The sequence below is a fragment of the Canis lupus genome, chromosome 26 (genome assembly GCF_011100685.1).
Source record: "Canis lupus familiaris isolate Mischka breed German Shepherd chromosome 26, alternate assembly UU_Cfam_GSD_1.0, whole genome shotgun sequence".
Taxonomy (NCBI): Eukaryota; Metazoa; Chordata; class Mammalia; order Carnivora; family Canidae; genus Canis; species Canis lupus.
In genome coordinates this window covers 19,403,865-19,422,350 of record NC_049247.1, presented here as the reverse complement: position 1 = coordinate 19,422,350, position 18,486 = coordinate 19,403,865, and the positions used below count along the sequence as shown (strand labels likewise).

Genomic DNA, 18,486 nt, shown 5'->3' with positions numbered 1-18,486 from the left:
CAGAGCCATTACCCATCAAATGGAACACAGCCACCCAAGGTTAAATAAAATGGGGTAGACAGAAGGAAACTACAACTCAATATTGAGTTATTGAACAGACATCCATACAGTGCTTAATAAATGCCAGGGCTCTTTCAGAGAACTTTTCAAACATTATAATCTTCATAATAACCCCATAGTAATGATGATAGTGATAGTAACTGTCTGCATTAACCAAGCATCTACATCACGGCAGCCACCGTGCAAAGTGCTGGACATACATTAGGGTCTCGTGTGCCAGTGCCTGGTGCTTTGTTTCCCCTCTGCTGTTTTCACTGTCATTTACTGAGGACCGACTGTATGCGAGACTTTATTCTATAGACTTTATGTTGATTACCTCTTTATCTCATGAATCTTGACATGAGCAATAGTAGAACAGCGGCTAATATTTATATATTCTGTGCCAAGAGACTTATCTCATTTAATCCCCACAAGGGTCCTATGATGCAGGTGCTGTGAACATCTCCATTTTGCAGATAAGGAAACCAAGACACAGAGGGCAAAGAGACTTGCCCCAGTTCAACCAGGATTCCAGAGCACACTGCCACTCCCCAATGCCACTTTCTGCTCAGGTGCATCTTTATTAAGCTAGGTAGCACATAGTTCTCATTTGGGGGGAAAACCGAGATACCAGCTTCCTGGTTCCAGGTCCCCCACCACCCCAGCCCCGCTGGCCTCAGAGTCCAGACTACTTGTCTTCTAATTCCAAACACCTGGAGTCATTCTCATGATCTGCTAACAGGTGGATCCCAGGAGCTCAGAGACAAGGCAGCTTACCGAATTCAGACTGCATGCCAGGGTAGATGATCCTGAACACATAATCTGTGGCCTCGTCATCTTCCTTGTCTGAAGACGTGGACTCAGCAGAACCCTGAGGGCTTCGCTTGCGCAGTTTGGGAAACACTTTGCCCTAAAAGAACGTGTTCCATTGCACCATCCTTGGGATACACCCGTCCCCACAATCTGCACAGCTTGAGGGTTTCAGTGGGGTGTGTATGTGCCCACGAAGCCATGCAAGGACCCACAGGCAAGAATGACTATACCCCCAGGCATCTGGGTGCCTCAGTTGGTTAAGCATCTGACTCTTGATTCAGCTCTGGTCATGATCTCAGGATCGTTAGATCGAGCCCTGAGTCTTGGGCACAGACGCTGGGTGTGGAGCCTACTTGGGATTCTCCCTCTCGCCACCCCCCACTCTACGTGCACATGTGCGCCTTCACTTTCTCTCTCTCAAAAAAAGAATGACCGCTCCCCATGGCTGACCCATACCCCAGCCTCTCTGGGTCCCCCAGGATCACTCACCTTCCCTCGCTGAGACCAGAGTGGAGGGTCCAGCTGCCCATGAGGGAGCAGCCCGTTTTCTAGGCATGAAAGGAACTGCAGGAGGTGCCCTCCCTTGGGGAAGCGGAAGGGCGGCCTCTGGATCCCATCCTGGCTGACCAACACCACTGTCCCGCCGCTGTCCACTGCCACCACAACCCAGCCAGAGAAGACCCAGTGGGAAGTCACTATGAGGTATGGCGATGGGGCCCTCCCAGCAAACACATCCCCCCAGGCATGCCAAGCTAGACCCATGGATCTCCTCCAAGCTCTGGGAAAGACCTGGGCAGAAGGTCAGGGGCTGTTTTAACCTCCCCTGAGCCCCTTCCATCCTACCTGCCACGGAGTGTGGCTAGCTTCTGTGAAGTCACCCACCAAAGGGAAATGAGGCCCACAAACATCCGATGCCTCCCAAGCACCCTCTATGAATTAACCTGACCTATTCTTGTATGGAGGCTTTCAGACCTATCCCTTCTCAGGGCAGTAGCTGACTTGCTGGCACATATTGAGCACTTACTGTATGTAAACAAAGCACTTTTAAGGCAGTGTCTTATTGGAATCCTCAAAACAGCTCTATGAGGTAGATCTACTATTGTCTATTTTACAAATGATGAAACCAAGGCTCAGAGAGGCTATGTAACTTGCTCAGAGCCACATAGGGCTTGGATAGACCCAAGTAGGGCTTGGATCTGTCTCACTAAATACGCTTAATGTTTTATGCCTTGATGCGGCACAGATCTCTTGCTTTCTACAGCAGGATGGTCTTCTACTTGTTCTGAACATACCTGCTTTGAGCTTTCAAGGAGAAATCTAGTTATTAATCCCAGATCTCCAGAGCACCGGCATTGGAATGACAAAGACCTGATTTTGAGCCCAAACTCTGGAGCTTAACAAGCTGTGTAACTTTTTGCCAAGCTGTTTAGAGCCCTGCTTGGCACATCATAAGTGCTCAATTAGGTGTCAGCAACTAACACCATGGGATTGATGCTGAGGCCTTAACATATGTCATATGTTTACAATAATGTCATGAAAAGGTGCTATTGTGATTGCCACTTTACAGATAGGGAACTGAGGCTCAGAGGGGAGAAGTCACTTGTTTGAGACTGTGCAAGTAGTAAGGAGGTACAGGCTGTGCAGGGGAGCCAGGAGAACACCCCAGCCCCATGCTCCCCCCACCCTCCGCAGTCCCTACCTTGCTGGTGGCAGTGCAGGTACACAATCTCTTCCAAGCGGATGGTCATGGCATAGTCCCAGTAGACGCTGGAAGGGGAGGGATGGTTAGGTCCACAGGATGCTGGCTCTTGGGGAAGGGCTCAGGAGGCCAGAAGACCACACCCATGGGTTCCTGCACCCTTCTCGCTAGGAACCATCTGTCCCCCAACATCGGTATTCCAGGCTTCTCAGAATCTACCTCCCCTTCTTCTGGTCCCAGCACCCCACTTTTCTAGGGAACACTCTTTCTTACCCCCAGTCCATGTGACTGAGGCTGACCCCACCCAACCTCTATGCCACGATTCCAGGAATGGCCATCTGATGCTGGCCTGGCTGCTCAGCATATTCCACCGTTCTAGCCACAGTGATTGGCTCAGGGATGGCCCCCAGCCCAAGCAGAACCAGGGAGGCTCAATTGTTGGATTTATGTTAGAATAAACTGGGAAAAAGATGCTCCTTTCTGCTAGGGGAGTAGGAGCAAAGATGATAGAAATGGAGGGGGCCATGGCAAGAAAAGCCTGCCTGATGATGGTGTCAACAGGCAGGAAAGCAGAACCAAGAGGTGGAAAGAGTTCAGGTCCTCATCATTTGAGTCCCTGGATCCAGCCATGCCTGAAGCCACTACTCCCAGAATTTTTCAGCTCATGGGAGCCAGTGTCTAAGTCAACCTGAGTTTGGTTTCCTGTCACCGGTATCTAAGAGTCTTGACTCAGACCCCAACACCAGGCTACCGTGAATCCATGTGGTTAGAAGAGCCACTCAACAGCCTTGACTTCACAGGTCCCAGCAGCATGACTTATGAAGGCCTCTATGAGTCTCAGTTTCCTCCTCTGTAAAATGGGGGTGATAATTACCCACCATATAGCACTGCTGTGCTGATTATATGGACTCATGTATTTGAAGGGCTCGGTGCTGATACATAAAAAAAGTCCTTGGTTAATGGTCTCTGTGCTTACATACTTAAGGTTTTCCCTTTCCAGCTCAAAGGCCACTGCACTCCCCAAACAGATTGTTTTTCCCCCAGAACACCATGGAGGTGGGGCTCAGAGGAACCAGGGCTTTGCAGCAGCCAGGAGAAGGCATTGCACAGGTGTCCTTCAGATCCTGCTGTGGGGAGCAGAGCTGACCAACAGCTTCAGAGGCTGCTCCCCACGTCCTCAGATCCACCATGTTTGCACCAAGGCCATGCTTCTCTTGGGCTGCTCTCAGCCAGGACTGAGCACATGGGAGTGCCAGTGTGCGTCTGTTCCTCCAGGATGGGGCAGGGGTGGGGGTGGGGCTCGTCTTATGGCCAGGTTTAGCCCAGGGACTCCCAATTGGTCTGGCTGAACACTCTAAGAACTGCAGTGTCTGAGACTCTTCCTACCCCTTCTTTCTTTCCTCTCCCTGTTCAGAGAGGTCAGACCAGGTTCATGGTCACTCATATAAGGTGCCACTCACACTACATCTCTCTTGCATGTCTGTCTGCATCTGCTTCTTGATGGACCCGAACCAACACAGGCTTTAAGGTCAGACTTCAAACCCCACTTCTACCAACTATACTGAATCAGTCCCCTCTCCTCTATGGGCCTCAGTTTTCCTAGCTGTCACATGAGGATGTTGGAACAGAAGCTCCCTAAGGGACCTTCCTGCACTGGTCTGCACTAGTCAGCCTTGCCAGGATCCATGTGGCGAACGTTCTTGGAGGGCAGCCAAGCACACAAGCGTGTTCAGAGGAGCAGCTTCTGCAGAGTCCCTCACATGGGAGTCTTGGCCAGGTGGTCCTTCTCTGGGCTCCCACATCGTGCTCATCACCTAGGGCTGCAATTGCCTGTTTTCTCCTGTCTCCCCGAGAGGTGCTGAACTGGACAGCGACTGGGCTTTTTGTTCATTTCTACAAGATGCTCAGAGAGTATTAAGGAGGAAATACTAAATGCAGAGCAACTTTCCAACTACCACCAGACACCAAGGGGAGGAGCTGTGGCCACAGTCCCTTTGGAGCTGTGTAACTTGACACCAACAGCCTCCAGATTCCAGCCTCCCTGCTAAGGCTTTACCCTGCTTTTCTTTTCTCTTTCTTTTCTTTTCTTTTCTTTTCTTTCTTTCTTTTCTTTTCTTTTCTTTCTTTTTTCTTTCTTTCTTTCTCCTTCCTTCCTTCCTTCTTTTAAGATTTACTTGTTTATTACTTGTTTATTTAGTCATGACGGTGGCGGGGGGGGGGGGGGGAGACAACAGAGACACAGGCAGAGGGAGAAAGAGGGAGAAGCAGGCCCCCTGCAGGAGCCCAATGTGGGACTCGATCCTGGATCTCCAGAATCACACCCTGGGCTGAAGGCGGCACTAAACCGCTGGGCTACCAGGGCTGCCCTACCCTGCATTTTCTTATTGACTCTTGCCTGTATGTCTGTTTGGAGGCTCTGTGACCACATCTCCATTTTACATCAGATGAACAAACTGAGGCTCCGGGAGGTGAAGCTGACTGTCCAAGATCACTTGACTGGGAAGGAGCAAAAGCTGGACTTCTGTTTCCATTTTACATGTTTTAATAGCTTCCTAGGGACACCTGGGTGGTTCAGTGGTTGAGGGTCTGCCTTCAGCTCAGGGTGTGGTCCTGGGGTCCTGGGATTGAGTCCCACATCGGGCTCCCTGCATGAGGCCTGCTTCTCCCTCTGCCTGTGACTCTGCTTCTCTCTCTAGGTCTCTCATGAATAAATAAATAAAATCTTAAAAAAAAAAAAAAAAACAGCTTCCTAGAGTAGAACTGCTGGGTCACATGGTAAGGGTAGGTCATAAGAAGCTTCCATGTGTATTATGCAGCAAATAAAAATGATGCTATTAAAAAAGAAAGAAAGAAAGGAAAGGAAACTTCCAGACTTGTTTGTGAAGTGGTTGTACCATCAGCGGGGTGGGGGGGGGGGCAGTTCCAGCTGCTACTCCACATGGCAGGGCTGACATCTGAGCCAAGCGCAGCCTGATTCCTGAACCCAAATAATGACTCTTTGGTGATATTTCCTCACCTATCCTAGGAAAGTCAGCTGGGGAGTTCTGATCTTGGTTGTACAAGAAGGGTGCTGGCTGGGACAAGAGAAGAGGTACTGAAGCTCCTTAGATAAAGACCACATCCCTTCTCTTCATTGTCTCTTGGTCCCTAAAGAGACACTGGAGCCCCTGGGCACTCCCATTTCCTACACGCTAACTTCCATGTTTCTGACCCCCCACTTTTTTCTCTTTCACTGAGCTCTGGGTTCCAGGCAGGAATAACAAGGATAGATAGGGGTTCAGAGCTCAGGGCTGGGGAAGTCTCAGAGTGACCTTGAAAGTGCAGACTCAGCTGGAATCAAAGATCAATGTGCCTAGGATGTGCCTATTCACAGAAGAAAAGATGATGCAGAAAGACAGAGTCCCTAGTGATCTGAGTTGGAGGGAGTCGGCAGGGGGCAGCTGCTGGGCAATCATTTGATTCAAGCCTTCTCCAAAACATTAGCATTAAAAGTTTCTGCCCATACAACCCTGGGCTTAAGTCCAACCAACAAGCAGGGTCCATGGACTGTGATGTTTGACAGGAGACACTTCCATGTATGGGTAACCCCTGAAAACCCTTTGGGAATCCTTTAAGTTCTGGGGAGGTCACTTGTCCACCCCCCTCATTTGATAGAAGCTGGGGAACTGGGACACCTGGGTGGCTCGGGTGGTTGAGCGTCTGCCTTTGACTCAGGGCATGATCCTGGGATCTGGAATCGAGTCCCGCATGGGGCTCCTTGCAGGGAGCCTGCTTATCCCTCTGCCTGTGTCTCTGCCTCTCTCTCTGTGTCTCTCATGAACAAATAAACAAATAATGAAAAAAAAAGAAGCTGAGGAACTGAGGCCCAGAGATAGGGAAGGACATACCCCAAGTCACACATCAAGACAAGGACCAAGGAGGCACTTGGTACAATAACATACATTTATCCATTTATCTGCCTATTCGTTTTCTGTCAGGTATAAGGTAAATATAGTATAAGCTCTGAAAAGGTAAAGATTATCCTCTCCTTTTCTGAATGTTCTCTATCTCTTGTATTTAGCACAGTGCCTAGCACACTGTGTTAATATCTGATGCTGCTCCGTTAATATGTGATGAATGAAGGGGGGCCTGGGTGGCTCAGTCAGTTAAGCGTCTCCCATCAGCTTGACCCCTGATGTCCTGGGATTGAGCCCCAATCAGGCTCCCTGCCCAGTGGGGGAGTCTGCTTCTCCCTCTGCCCCAACCCCCACCTCAAATAAATAAATAAAAAATCTTAGAAAAAAAATCTGACAAATGAATCCAGGTCCCCTGACTTCCCTGCTCCATTTCACAGAGGTTATCCAAGCACCTATACTTTGTGCTAGGATTGGTGGCAGGTGCTGGAGAGAAGATATGAGCAAGGAAGATTCCTTGCTTCCATGGAACTGAGGTCTAGAAGGCAATAGCTGGTATACACATGGGCACAGATTTATTACTAGACTTATGCTAGAAGGAGATTCAGAGCTCCCTGTGATCCAAAATCAGCTGGGAGGCTCTGGGTTTAAGATGAACAGGCTGAAATAATGTCCTAGGCCAAGGGCATCTCCTTGGCCCCATACTGCTCCTTGGGGAGGGTTTCTTGATCAGAAACTCTGGAGTCTGGCTGGAGCTTAGTTATGTGGCCCAGCCTACAACCGACTGTACCTCCCACTGACCGTCTCTGAAGATAGATGGCCACCTCTGCGTGAGAAGTGGCCAGCTTGGAGAATCCCATTCATCACATCACGGCCTGGGGTTACTCACACCAAAGCTTAACATGAAACAGAACACAATAATGGTATTCTACTTATGTTCTTTGAAAAGAGCCCTTATTTTATATAGAGCTGCCAAGACTCCTCAAGCTGAACTAATCAGGCCGGCTGCACTCTGCACAGTGTCTTCTCTTTGTTTGCATTCCTTCTAGGGCCTTCTCTAACTGTCCTGGGACATGGGGTTGCAGCAGGGAATCCCTGGTTTCTGAATTTCTTCAAAGCATGACACCAAAGCCTTTGCTGAGCCTTATAAATTGTGGGATATCACAAGGAGATGCATCCCTGGCCCAGATGCCCACCAAACAACACCTGCTTTCCTTCTTTACTGAGTGATGGGAAAGAAGGCAGCAGATCTGGGAATATTTGCCATTGGCGGGCTTCCAAGATCTTTTGTTAAGATTTCTCCCACCAGGGTGGCATTTGGACCATGGTTTGCCTAACTCCCATACCCTAGGATTCTTCTAGTTGGTTTCTAAATCCTCCCAATGAGTTACCCATAAGGCTACAGCTGCAGGGAGGCTGGGCCAAGCAGCTGCAACAACCAGACAGGGCAGCAGGCCAAGGGCAGGGCACAAAGAGTGCACAGAGCACAAACGTCCCCATGTCCAGGGTAGGAGAGGGACCCGGCACCCTACCTCCTCTCATAGTCCAGGTCCCCCATCGACCCATTCATCAGCTGGTTAGGCGTCCATTTCAAGGTCATGATGTCAGCTGTCTGGTGCAGGGACAGGTACCCTGGCACAGCCTCCATATCATCCCTCTGCAGAAAGATGGTGTAGGCTCAGTCAAAGCGCCAGAGTCACAGTGATCATGGGCCCTGACCCACCTGATTTGGGATGCATAACCAGAACCAAGAGGTTGGGTCACGCCTTCCAAGGCCATGGCAATTTGGAAGATCCTGAACCTCCCTCCAGGTGGCCATGTTAAGCAAAGCAGTTTGTAACCAACCACCCAGGATGCGTTCTAGAGATCCAGCTATCAAAGCTGGCCCCATCCCCATACATACTTTCACACTCACACTTCCCCCCACAAACATGGTTCAGGGGGCCTACTGCAAAGGTGGGGCTGATGGCTGGAAGAGGTTCTACCCCTCTTCAACACCACCCTCTCCTTAACAGAAGGCATTTATCTGGCATCATTTTTGGCCAGTCTTAAGGGAGAAAAAGAGGGCAGCTAGAGCCCTATGCCCACTCCACAAACATTTTCCAGAATCTCCCTCCCCAAATACCCACACCATGCTCCCTGCCCAGCAGCCTGACCTTGTCTTCCCAATTAGCCTGCAGAGCTTCTCACCTGCTCGCTCTGCTTTACCCCAAGTGGGGTTTGAGGGAGGGGGCTATCCCTGAGCCTCACACACAGAGGAGGAAATTTCTCCACCAAATTCAACCAAACAACACGTGGGGATGGACAGCTGACATTTCCTGAGCACCTAGTGTGTACCAAGCATAGCTCAGCTTCACACGCATGGTCTCCATTTAACCACACAGGTGGTTAATGGGATTAACCACACAGGTGGTTAATGGTTAATGCTGGAGCACCACAGCCTTATTTCATGAATGTTTTTCACATTTTAATGTACCCAAAATGGGGATGCATCTGATAATCAATGGCATCTCATGATCATGACATAGTGGTCACTGCCTGCTCTCATGCAAACTCAGGCCAAGTTGTTCAGATGTTACTATTCCAATTCAGATTTGAACGTGGCTGTTCCTTCACATGTGGAATACAGGTGCGATTTTAAATGTCTTCAAAAAGATGAGACTGATTCATCTTCGAATCAAAAAGGGATTGTGTGTGAAGAAAAGCTGGCAACAGAACAAGAGAGCACTGATGTGATACTGGCAAAGCAGACACACTATTCACTGCTGCACGGATGCCCACAATTCCAGATTGTCTTGCAAAACAACAACTGAGTGCACGCGTTTGCAAGAAATGCTGTACCTCTGGCACTCTTCATCAGAGGTCAGCAGATTTTCTACAAAGGGTCGGATAGGGAATAATTCTGGCACCGTGATCCATACAGGCTCAGTTGCAACAAGTCAACTCTCCGTTATAACCTGAAAGCAGCCATACACGATATGTAATGGGCATGGCTGGGTTACAATGAAATTTTATTTGCAAAAACAGGTAGAGCACTGCATTTGGCCAGTGGGCTACACAGTTTGCTGACTCTTCCTTATGATGAAACAGAAAACAATATTTGGTGGAAAAATATACTGATGTCTCTATGTCAAAAAGTGATATGAAGATTAAACCCTAAAATGTGAAGTTTTAGGACTAGCTTAACCAATGAATATCAATTATATGTTCCCTTGTGTGTAGTTACAAGTATAATGTACAATTTAAAAAAGTGTATCCAGATATATCTCAACTCTTTCAAAAAATGTAAAACAAAATTTCCAAGTACTGAGAAAACATTTTATCTAACTTAATAGTTTTTTACTTCCTGATGGTTATGTTAAAAACATGGGATGTCTTAAATTCACAGCTTCTTAGATCTGAGGAGGTAAGATCTTATACCCACTGTGATGTGGATACTAAGGTTCAGAGAGAGAAGTGACTCACTCAGGGCCACCCAATGACCACAACTGTCACTGGAGAGCTGGAGAGGCCAACAGTTCTCCCTCTGCTTCCTCCCAACTGAGTCCAAATACCACACTGATCCAAGTGGTCTTAGGAAGGGAACGGCAAAGGAGTTATCTATTGGGTGAGGGCAGGAGCTTTGTGTGCCTTGCTCACCACCCATCCCTGAGAGCTGGATGAGCGCAGAGGCATAGAAGGTGACTGATGAATGACACAGACTCTCACAATGGGCAGCCTGAATTTTTCCCTTACTTCCCCACCACACACACTTCAGTGTTATCACCTTTGAGTATACTACTTGCCTCAAATGGTTGTTGTGAGCTTAAATTGAGTTAATACAATTAAAAGCACTAGCATGGTGCCTGACATATCCAGGGAGCACTCAATAAACCATGAAGATATTTATCTTGATGTCCTCAGCATCTAGTGCATGCAAAGTCCAGTATAAGTATTTGCTGAATGAGTGAGTTATAATGGGAGAGAATGGACGGATAGGCAGCTAGGTGGACAGGTGGGCAGAGAAATGGATGGAAAATAAATGACACAGATGGATAGATGTATGAGTGGATCTATGTGGATGTATGTAAAGATGGGTGGGTGGATGGATGGACAGACATGTAGAAATGGGTAGATGGATAGAAGAATGAATGGGTAAGTAGATGGATGGATGGAAGATGGGTAGACAGGTGGGTGGGTGGGTGGGTGGATGGATGGATGACTGGTTGGATGCAAACATGGGTGGATGGATGAATAGTTGGATAGATAGATGAATGGATAGATATAAAAATGGGTGGAGGGATGGATGGATGGATGGATGGAAGATAGGGGATAGATGCATGGATGGATGGATGAATGGATGGATAGATAGAAGGAAATGTCATATGGATGAATGGATGGACAGATGGGAGTATTGGCAGATGAATGAAGAGATGGATATGTGGGTAGATGGATGGATGAATGGATAAGCAACCTAGAGCCAGAGGAAACTCTTTCTCTATAACCTGAAGACAGACCCCCCGTGGAAGATCTGGGCCCAAGATCTCTCTCACCGGCTGAACCAGAACATTGTTCTTGCCATAGAGCAGCGTGGCCCGGGAGTTCTGGTGCAGGGACTCTACATAGTCACGGGCAGAAAGGGATGGTCGATCATCCATGCTGCCACTCGAATGCCTCTTCTGGATCTGGCATGTGGAAAGGAGGTGCAGGATGAGGCCTGGGTGACCCTCAGCATCCCACTCATTCCCCAACTACATATCAAGTTTGGAACCCAGCCTACCTCCCTCCCAGGGCCCCCAATTCACCCCTACTCACACAGAGGGCTGGACGCTTTGTGGGTGAGTCCTGTCGCAGGTGCGAGCTATGGATGCGGTGCCTCTGGACAAGCTCATCAGCAGATGGATCAGTCCAGAAGTGATCTGCAGTCTTCATCTTGGTATACTCCAGAGCACAGGGCCCCACTGTGAAGCATACAGGGGCTGGGAATCCATAGCCCTGGAAAGTCTACCCACTCATCTACCCCAAGATGGGCCAGCATTTTCACCACCTCTCCCCTCCAGCTGGTGAGTATGCCCCAGGGTCCTTCCAAGGAGAGGCCAGCATTGAGACCTGAGGAGCAGGGAATAGGGAGGTTTGGATGGAGGAGGCTGGAGGGGGATGAAAGAAGCCCTTCGGATGCACCAGTGAGCTGAGACCAGAGATCCAGATGAAGCTCAGAGCACTGGACCACTTACCCAACAAAGATGCAAGGATGGGGCCATCCACCGGGTCCATTAGGAGGGCTTCCTTCTCATAGTATTTACTATCAAGAGAAAAGGACAAGCCCGTTTAGATGGCAACCAGCAGAGGGCGCACAATGGCCTGTGACCTGATGGTTAAGCGCCAACTGCCTTAGGTTCCCTTCTTGTCACCCCGTTACCTCAGATGTCCCATCTGCAAAATTGGTGTAATAAAATTATACCTCCTAGGACGACAGATGTGAGGTTCTTACTTAGCTGTGCTTGGCACGTAACCACAGAATACATGGCTATGATAAAGCCTTAATGAGAGTAATAGAAATAATAATTGGAAGTTTGCTCCAGGCTGGTTCTATCCACTTCTACTGCATCTTCCGCTTCAGATGGCAAGTAGCTTAGGGGCTCAGATGAGGTCTACCCTTCTAAAATTATTGAGGCAACAAGATGCTTTTTAGCTGTGGCATGTCCTGAAAAGCTGTATTAACAGGACTTCCTGCCCAGACAACTCATGCCTCATGTGCTCAAAAGCGCCCCCTGGCTTCTGGGTCTTCAAAATAACTTGTGTTGTGGGGCAGTAAGATGTTTGGGCTGTTTTTGGTTTTTGTTTCTTTGTCTGAGTTGTTGTGTAGTGGCTTCTAATTCTCTGCAAACCCATACAATCTAGAAACAGAATACTAGAGTCGGAAAAGACTTTGTTCTACCCTCCTGAGGGATCTCAGGCTCAGAGAGGGTAAGTGACTCGCGGGAAGCCACACAGCAGGTGGATGTAGGCTACACCCAGCCAGCCAGGCTCTTCCTGTCCTACAGGAGGGCATGAAGAACACAGGATGAGGAGTGAGACACACTGAGTAGGAGCCAAGCTTGGCCATTCCTGTCCTCGCTATGTGTCCCTGGGTAGGTGACTACCTTCTCTCAGCTGCAGTGACCTCTGCTGTAAAATGAGAAGAAATAACAGAATTCGCCTGCCAAGCTGGTTGGGAGGATTATATGCTGAGCTGCTTGTACAGGAAGTTCTCACCAAATCGTGGCAACTTCCGTGTATTTTTGCCCCAAAGGAACCTTCTATCCGCCAGAATATTGGCTGAAGCAGAACTGACGTGCTCTGTATGTGTTCAGCAACAAGTTTATAGATTTGGCATCCTATCTGAAGATAAGGCTTCAAGGCACTTTCCACTCTGCTGCTCAGTTTCCATTCCGAAAATCAGCACAGTTACCTGATCATAAACCTTGGAAATCCTGCCTTCAAAAATAGCAAGTAGGATTGGGAGCAAGATGAAGGGTAGCCCAAGGGAGCTTCTTTGGGGTGACAGGTTTCGCTGGAACAGTTCTGTGTCCTGACTGTGGTGTAAGTTATACAAAACTATATGTGTGTGTTAAAATTCCACTGAATTATGCAGAAAAGAGACACCTGGGTGGCTCAGAGGTTGGGCATCTGCCTTTGGCTCAGGACACCACAGATCCTGGGGTCCTGGGGCCTTTTTTTTTTTTTTTGTATATATTTTTTCTGGAGTTCGATTTCCAACATATAGTAAAACACCCAGTGCTCATCCTGTCAACTGCCCCCCTCAGTGTCCGTCACCCAGTCACCCTATGGGTCCTGGGATCTACTCCCACATCGGCTCCCTGCATTGGGCCTGCTTCTCTCTCTGTGTCTCTGCCTTTCTCTCTGTGTCTATCAAAGATAAATAAAATCTTTTAAAAAAAGTATACAGGAAAAAAAATGGCCATATGTAAAAACTAGTGAAATCCAAATAAAGTTTGTCCTTCAGTTAACAGTATTGTACCAATCGCAATGTCCTGCTTTGATGCTTGTACTATGGTTATGCAGGATGTTATCACTAAGGGTAGGGGAGACTCTGTACTAATGTTACAACTTCTGTGTGAATGTAAAAAAATAAGTTTAATAAATAAAGAGGTTGGTGTTATTGCTGAAATAAATCACTAATTCCTTTTGGCTGATTTATTCAGCGGAAAACACAAGGTCATAGACCAAAGGCAGTAACTACAGAGGCCCTGAACCCACGTTAGGGCACAGAGCAGAGACTTGTCATAATTCACGAGAAGGTGTAATTGGACTCCAGAGCCTGGATTTCTTCCAGTTCCTCTCCTGCCTCCTGGCCTTTGCACCTGCTGTCCCTCTGCTAGAAACACTCTTTCCCCTACACCTTTACCCGGTTAATGCCTACCGGCACTTCAAATGGAAGCTTAACTGCCATGTATTACAGGACACTTTCCCTGACCACTCAGGAGAGATTAAACACCACCCACCTAGTTTGGAATATTCATCATATATTATCCCAATTACTAATTACCTGTTTTCCCTGCTACAATGTGAGGTTAATGAAGAGAAGGATTTGCTCTATACTTTCAGACATATTTTCCAGGCAAACAATAAAAGATAATCATAATACCCATTTTATGTGAAGATGTGGTTAAATAGGTACTTTCATATACCAAGAGATGAGGAGATTCTCATGTATTTCCTGGATATTCTCTCTCTCCCTCTCCCTCTGGCTGGAAAGGAGTACTGGTCGTGAAGTCTCAGATTTTACATTCTTCCCCAGCTTCCCTATCCCTTAGCATAACATCCAAGCTTTGAACATGACAGTTAAGACCAATGTATCCCCAACATCCAAGGTTAGTGCCTGGCACTTGCTAGGTGCTCATTAAATATTTGTTGGAAGAATGAATGGATGGATAAATGCTTGCCAAGAGGGCTCATACTACAAAACATTTACACCAAGTTGATCTGAGCTAGAAAAAAAAAATGTAAGAAAGTATCATTATAAATTTCCAAAACGCTGTGGACTCACTATCTTCCCTTCTCACCTCTTCTCCAGAATGGCAGCGATCCCTGTCCCACTTACCAAATGAGAGCAGAGACACAGAGAAGCTAAATGACTCCTCTAAGGGCCATGGTTAGTAAGAAGACAGTAGGCTTAATTCATGGGAGAAGAAAGATGCCTAAGATTTGCAAGATCCTACACCCAACTCCTAATCTGGAGATCCGGCGTTGCCAGTAAGCAACTGAATTGTCCCAAGGTCCTAAACTAGGCTAATTCGGAGACGAACATCCAGACGGCCTTCATGTAATCTCTTTCAAGTCAAGTCCATATCAAGGGGGAGAAAAGAAAGGTGCTTTGTGCAACAGGGTGCAATTTCTAAGAAGGCCAGCAGGTGGCGGCAGAGCACACCCAGGCGTCCGGTCTTTCTGGCTCACCTGCTGTTTTCCACCAGGTAATGCACAATTTTGTCCAGCACCTTCTCAAACAAGGCAGTGCGGATCCACAGGTGCTTGATGGCCAGTGGGGACAGGCTGGGCAGCTTCGGCAGCTTCCGCACATTCTCCTGGAGGCCCTGGATCTGATTTCGCCTTCAAGACCAGTAAAGAAGAAGGATGAATATTCACAAAAGAGGAAAACCAACAGGACCAATATGCAAACAGCAACCTCTCAAGGAAATGAAGGAATGGCAACTAAAACAACAAAAGAGCCCTTATTGCTCCTGGCAAGTGGACAAAGAGTTGGAGGAATCATCATACCCAGCAAACATGAAGACACAGTGAAATACACTTTCATACTGTTGATGGGTAAGCCGGATTCTCATAGTGATTCAATTCTCTTCTCTTCTACCTATCTGTCATGGATGAGTGGTTGCATGAATGAAGGAATGGCTCTCCCTTACCACCTGGCATGGGTATCTCTAATTCCTCCATTAGAAAGTCACTCCCAATATCATGGAAGGCCGATGGACATCCACCCCTTTAAGAAGTTCTCAGCAAACACTTGGGAATTTAGCAGATGGACTGGAAGACACCTGAAAACCAAGTGGCTGAGGAGTCAGATTCCTAATGGGAGTTGGCAATGTGAAATCCACAGCCCTGCCCATCACACAGTTCTGGCCAGCAGCTCTGGGCTGGTATGGCCTGAAAGGCAAGGCAAGGGCCATTGCCCATCCAGTGAAGTGGAGGGAGCACCCATGGCAGAGAAGGCAAACATGGCATGCGTGCTTCTCTCTCCCTTCTCTTGCCATCTAATCAATCCGAGCATTCTTTCCTGTGAAACCCAAGAGTAGCTCTAGAATCTTTCACAACAAGGTCCTTTGGGCAGCCTCTAGCAACAACTGGAGCTGAAACCTATTTGCCATCCCTGACCAGGCTCCAGATCAAGGCTTTGGCTGAACAACTGGGGCTCTCGTGAGGCTCTGGTGGAGGGGGCTCAGGTACACATACTCAGGCCATGAGCCTCCCCCGCAGTAAACATAATCAGCTCTTAAGACATGTGAGTGAAGTCAAGGCTTCCCTTCAATGGTGGCCTCAATGTGACACCTCGTCCATGCAGACAGAGACCATACTGCTTTGATTAAACTTTGGTCTTCCTGCATCCAGAATGGGGTCTGGCTCCCAAGAGCCACTTATGCATTCAACAATCGTGTCTCGAACATTTTCCAGGTGCTAGGCACTGTCCAGGCACTGGGGATGGGGAGTAGCAGATGTTAATTGTCTGTTCTCAGGAGTTCAGAGTTAAGTGGGGAAGATAGACAAGAATCAAGGAAACAAATGAAAGAGTAATGAGAGGTGGTGATAACCACAGGGAAGTAAACAGAGTGACAATCTAAAAGAAAAATGGGGTGAGGGTTGGAATTTACCCTTAACTGGGGCAAGGCCTGAGATGACAAGAAACTAGCCACAGAAAATGAAGTATGGGATCTGGGTGGTGGGTAGAGCATGTGCAAAGGCCCTGGGGTAGGAAACAATCTGGCAGATATGGGGAGCAGAAAGGAAACTGGAGAGAGTGGCAGGAGGCATGGGTTCTTGCAGAGCTCAGGGAGGAACGTGGAGTCAGGGGGACTGTCCTCTGCAGGGCGTGCCCTGCCCATACCCCATGCTCCATACTCACGTGCTCTCAATCAGCTGCTCCAGGTCCTGCACCTTGTGGCTCAGCTCCTCGGCTGGCGGGAAGTTCTTGCCCACTTTCATGAAGAGAGCTGCAATCTTGTTGCTGCGCAGAAAGCCAGCCGCCCGCCGCCGCAGCCCATGCAGGACGCAGGCCTCCACAGCCGCTGTAGGGACATGACAGTCAGTAGGCCCTGCCCCGCCCACACTCCCACGCGCCCAGCCCAGGACTTCAGTCACACAGAGGCGCCTTGGAGAGCTGCGGGCCCAGCATCTCAGAATTCATGAGAGCATCACATGGGAAAACCGCATATGCCTCTCTCCCTTCCACTCCCTCGAAAGGGAGCAAGACAGCTGAGGAGTTAACCTATGCTCGCTGCCCAAGGTCAGACTATCTGCCCACATCCTTTCCCAGACACTAAGCAGTCGTGTGACCTCCAGCAACTACTTCCCCTCCTTGTGTCTCAGTTTCTTCATCTGTGAAGTGGGGAGAACATGAACGTGCATCTTAAAAGGTTGCTGTTAGAATGAGGTGGAAAAAATGCATGGAAAGCACTTCACATAGAGCCCAGTACACAGTAAGTGCTTTAGGAACATTAGCTATTACTCCTGCCAGGGAGAGAGGAGGGACCAGACCACAGGACTGTTGAGCTTTGTCTGGGCTCAAGATAAAAGTGACATGAACGTCACTCCTGTGATTCCAGTAACAGCTAGCATTACAGATCTCATTCTCCCTCTGCCACAGCCAAGGAAGAAAGGACAACCATCCCCATTTTTCAGATGTGAAAACCGAGGCTCTAAGAAGCAAACCAAATTGCCCAGGGCCACCTGGCAAATAAGTGACCAAGTTGGGATTCAAAACCAGGCCTGAGCCCACGGTGTGCTCACAACGCCTGTGCCTCCATGAAGGATTTGAAGAGAGGCCTCACTCATCATCTTCCCGTGTCTGTGTTTGCCCTGGGTGGTAGTCTGGGCTCTACCTCTAACTTGCTGTGTGACCTCAAGCGAATCGCTTTCCATCTCTGGGACTTAGTGTTCCCTGCTGGGGGACAGTCCCTGTGTAGGCCATTCTGATGACCCCAATCTTATTTCTGGTACTTTCAGCAGGCCTCTATTAAGTATTCTCCTACCTTCTATCTCACACAGTGAGACCAGTGTGGAGGAAAAAGCTTTTTCCACTCAATCCTGGTGGAAAAAGCCCATGAAGTGAGTGTGCTAGTCGCCGTCACTCCAAAGAAGGAGAACGCCAACAGTCCAAGGGTTAAGAGCCCGGCCAAGGTCATGTTGTGTGCAAGGACAAATACTGAGAAGTTCTGGTTCAATTTCTTGTCTTGGGTTTGTTGTTGTTGTTGTTGTTAGCAATTACTTGGCTTTTTTTTTTTAATTAAATTTTTTTTAAATAGGCTCCACATCCACCATGGGGCTTGAGCTCATAACCCTGAGATCAAGAGTTGTGTGCTCTACCAACTGTGCCAGCCAGGTGCCCCAGTAATTGCTTGGCTTTGAATGAATGTCCACCTATTGCCTAATTTGCTTATGGGCTTAAAATAGTCTGGATGAGCATCTCTTAAACACCTTCATTTTTGCTTACACACACAACACTTTTCATCCATTTATACTTCAAGAAGTTAAGTAACTATCCAGGTATTGGCAGCTTGGTGGACTCTTTCTGACAATGAATCCTAAGGAACGGTGGATCAGAGACACCTCAGGGAGACCCTGTAGGCCTTACTCAGTGCCATCACATTTCATCCCTCATCCCAAACTGTGGCTGGAGTTAGAGGATTATTGTGATTTTTATCACTTTCTATTCCTCTAAGTCTTTAATGAGTAGGTATCGTAGCACTTTCTGAAATGGGCATGCCGCTTATTTTCTTTGCAAATAAAGATATCCGGGAGAAAAAAATATAGGTAAATACATTCCCATATTCA

At 48.1% G+C, this 18,486-nt stretch overlaps 1 protein-coding gene across 4 annotated transcripts in view; it reads right to left on the bottom strand.

Annotated features, from left to right (window-relative positions):
• SGSM1 (small G protein signaling modulator 1) overlaps positions 1–18,486 on the bottom strand; it is an 81,288-nt gene that overhangs the window by 40,678 nt on the left and 22,124 nt on the right. For all 4 annotated transcript variants that reach the window (XM_038575468.1, XM_038575469.1, XM_038575470.1 and 1 more), the window contains exons 4-12: positions 16,559–16,721; positions 14,881–15,033; positions 11,658–11,725; positions 11,239–11,384; positions 10,977–11,108; positions 7,977–8,101; positions 2,552–2,619; positions 1,342–1,505; positions 817–949 (exon numbers count right to left, since the gene is read on the bottom strand). In XM_038575468.1, the coding sequence (XP_038431396.1) occupies positions 817–949; positions 1,342–1,505; positions 2,552–2,619; positions 7,977–8,101; positions 10,977–11,108; positions 11,239–11,384; positions 11,658–11,725; positions 14,881–15,033; positions 16,559–16,721 (1,152 nt within the window). The remainder of the gene's footprint in view (positions 1–816; positions 950–1,341; positions 1,506–2,551; positions 2,620–7,976; positions 8,102–10,976; positions 11,109–11,238; positions 11,385–11,657; positions 11,726–14,880; positions 15,034–16,558; positions 16,722–18,486) is intronic.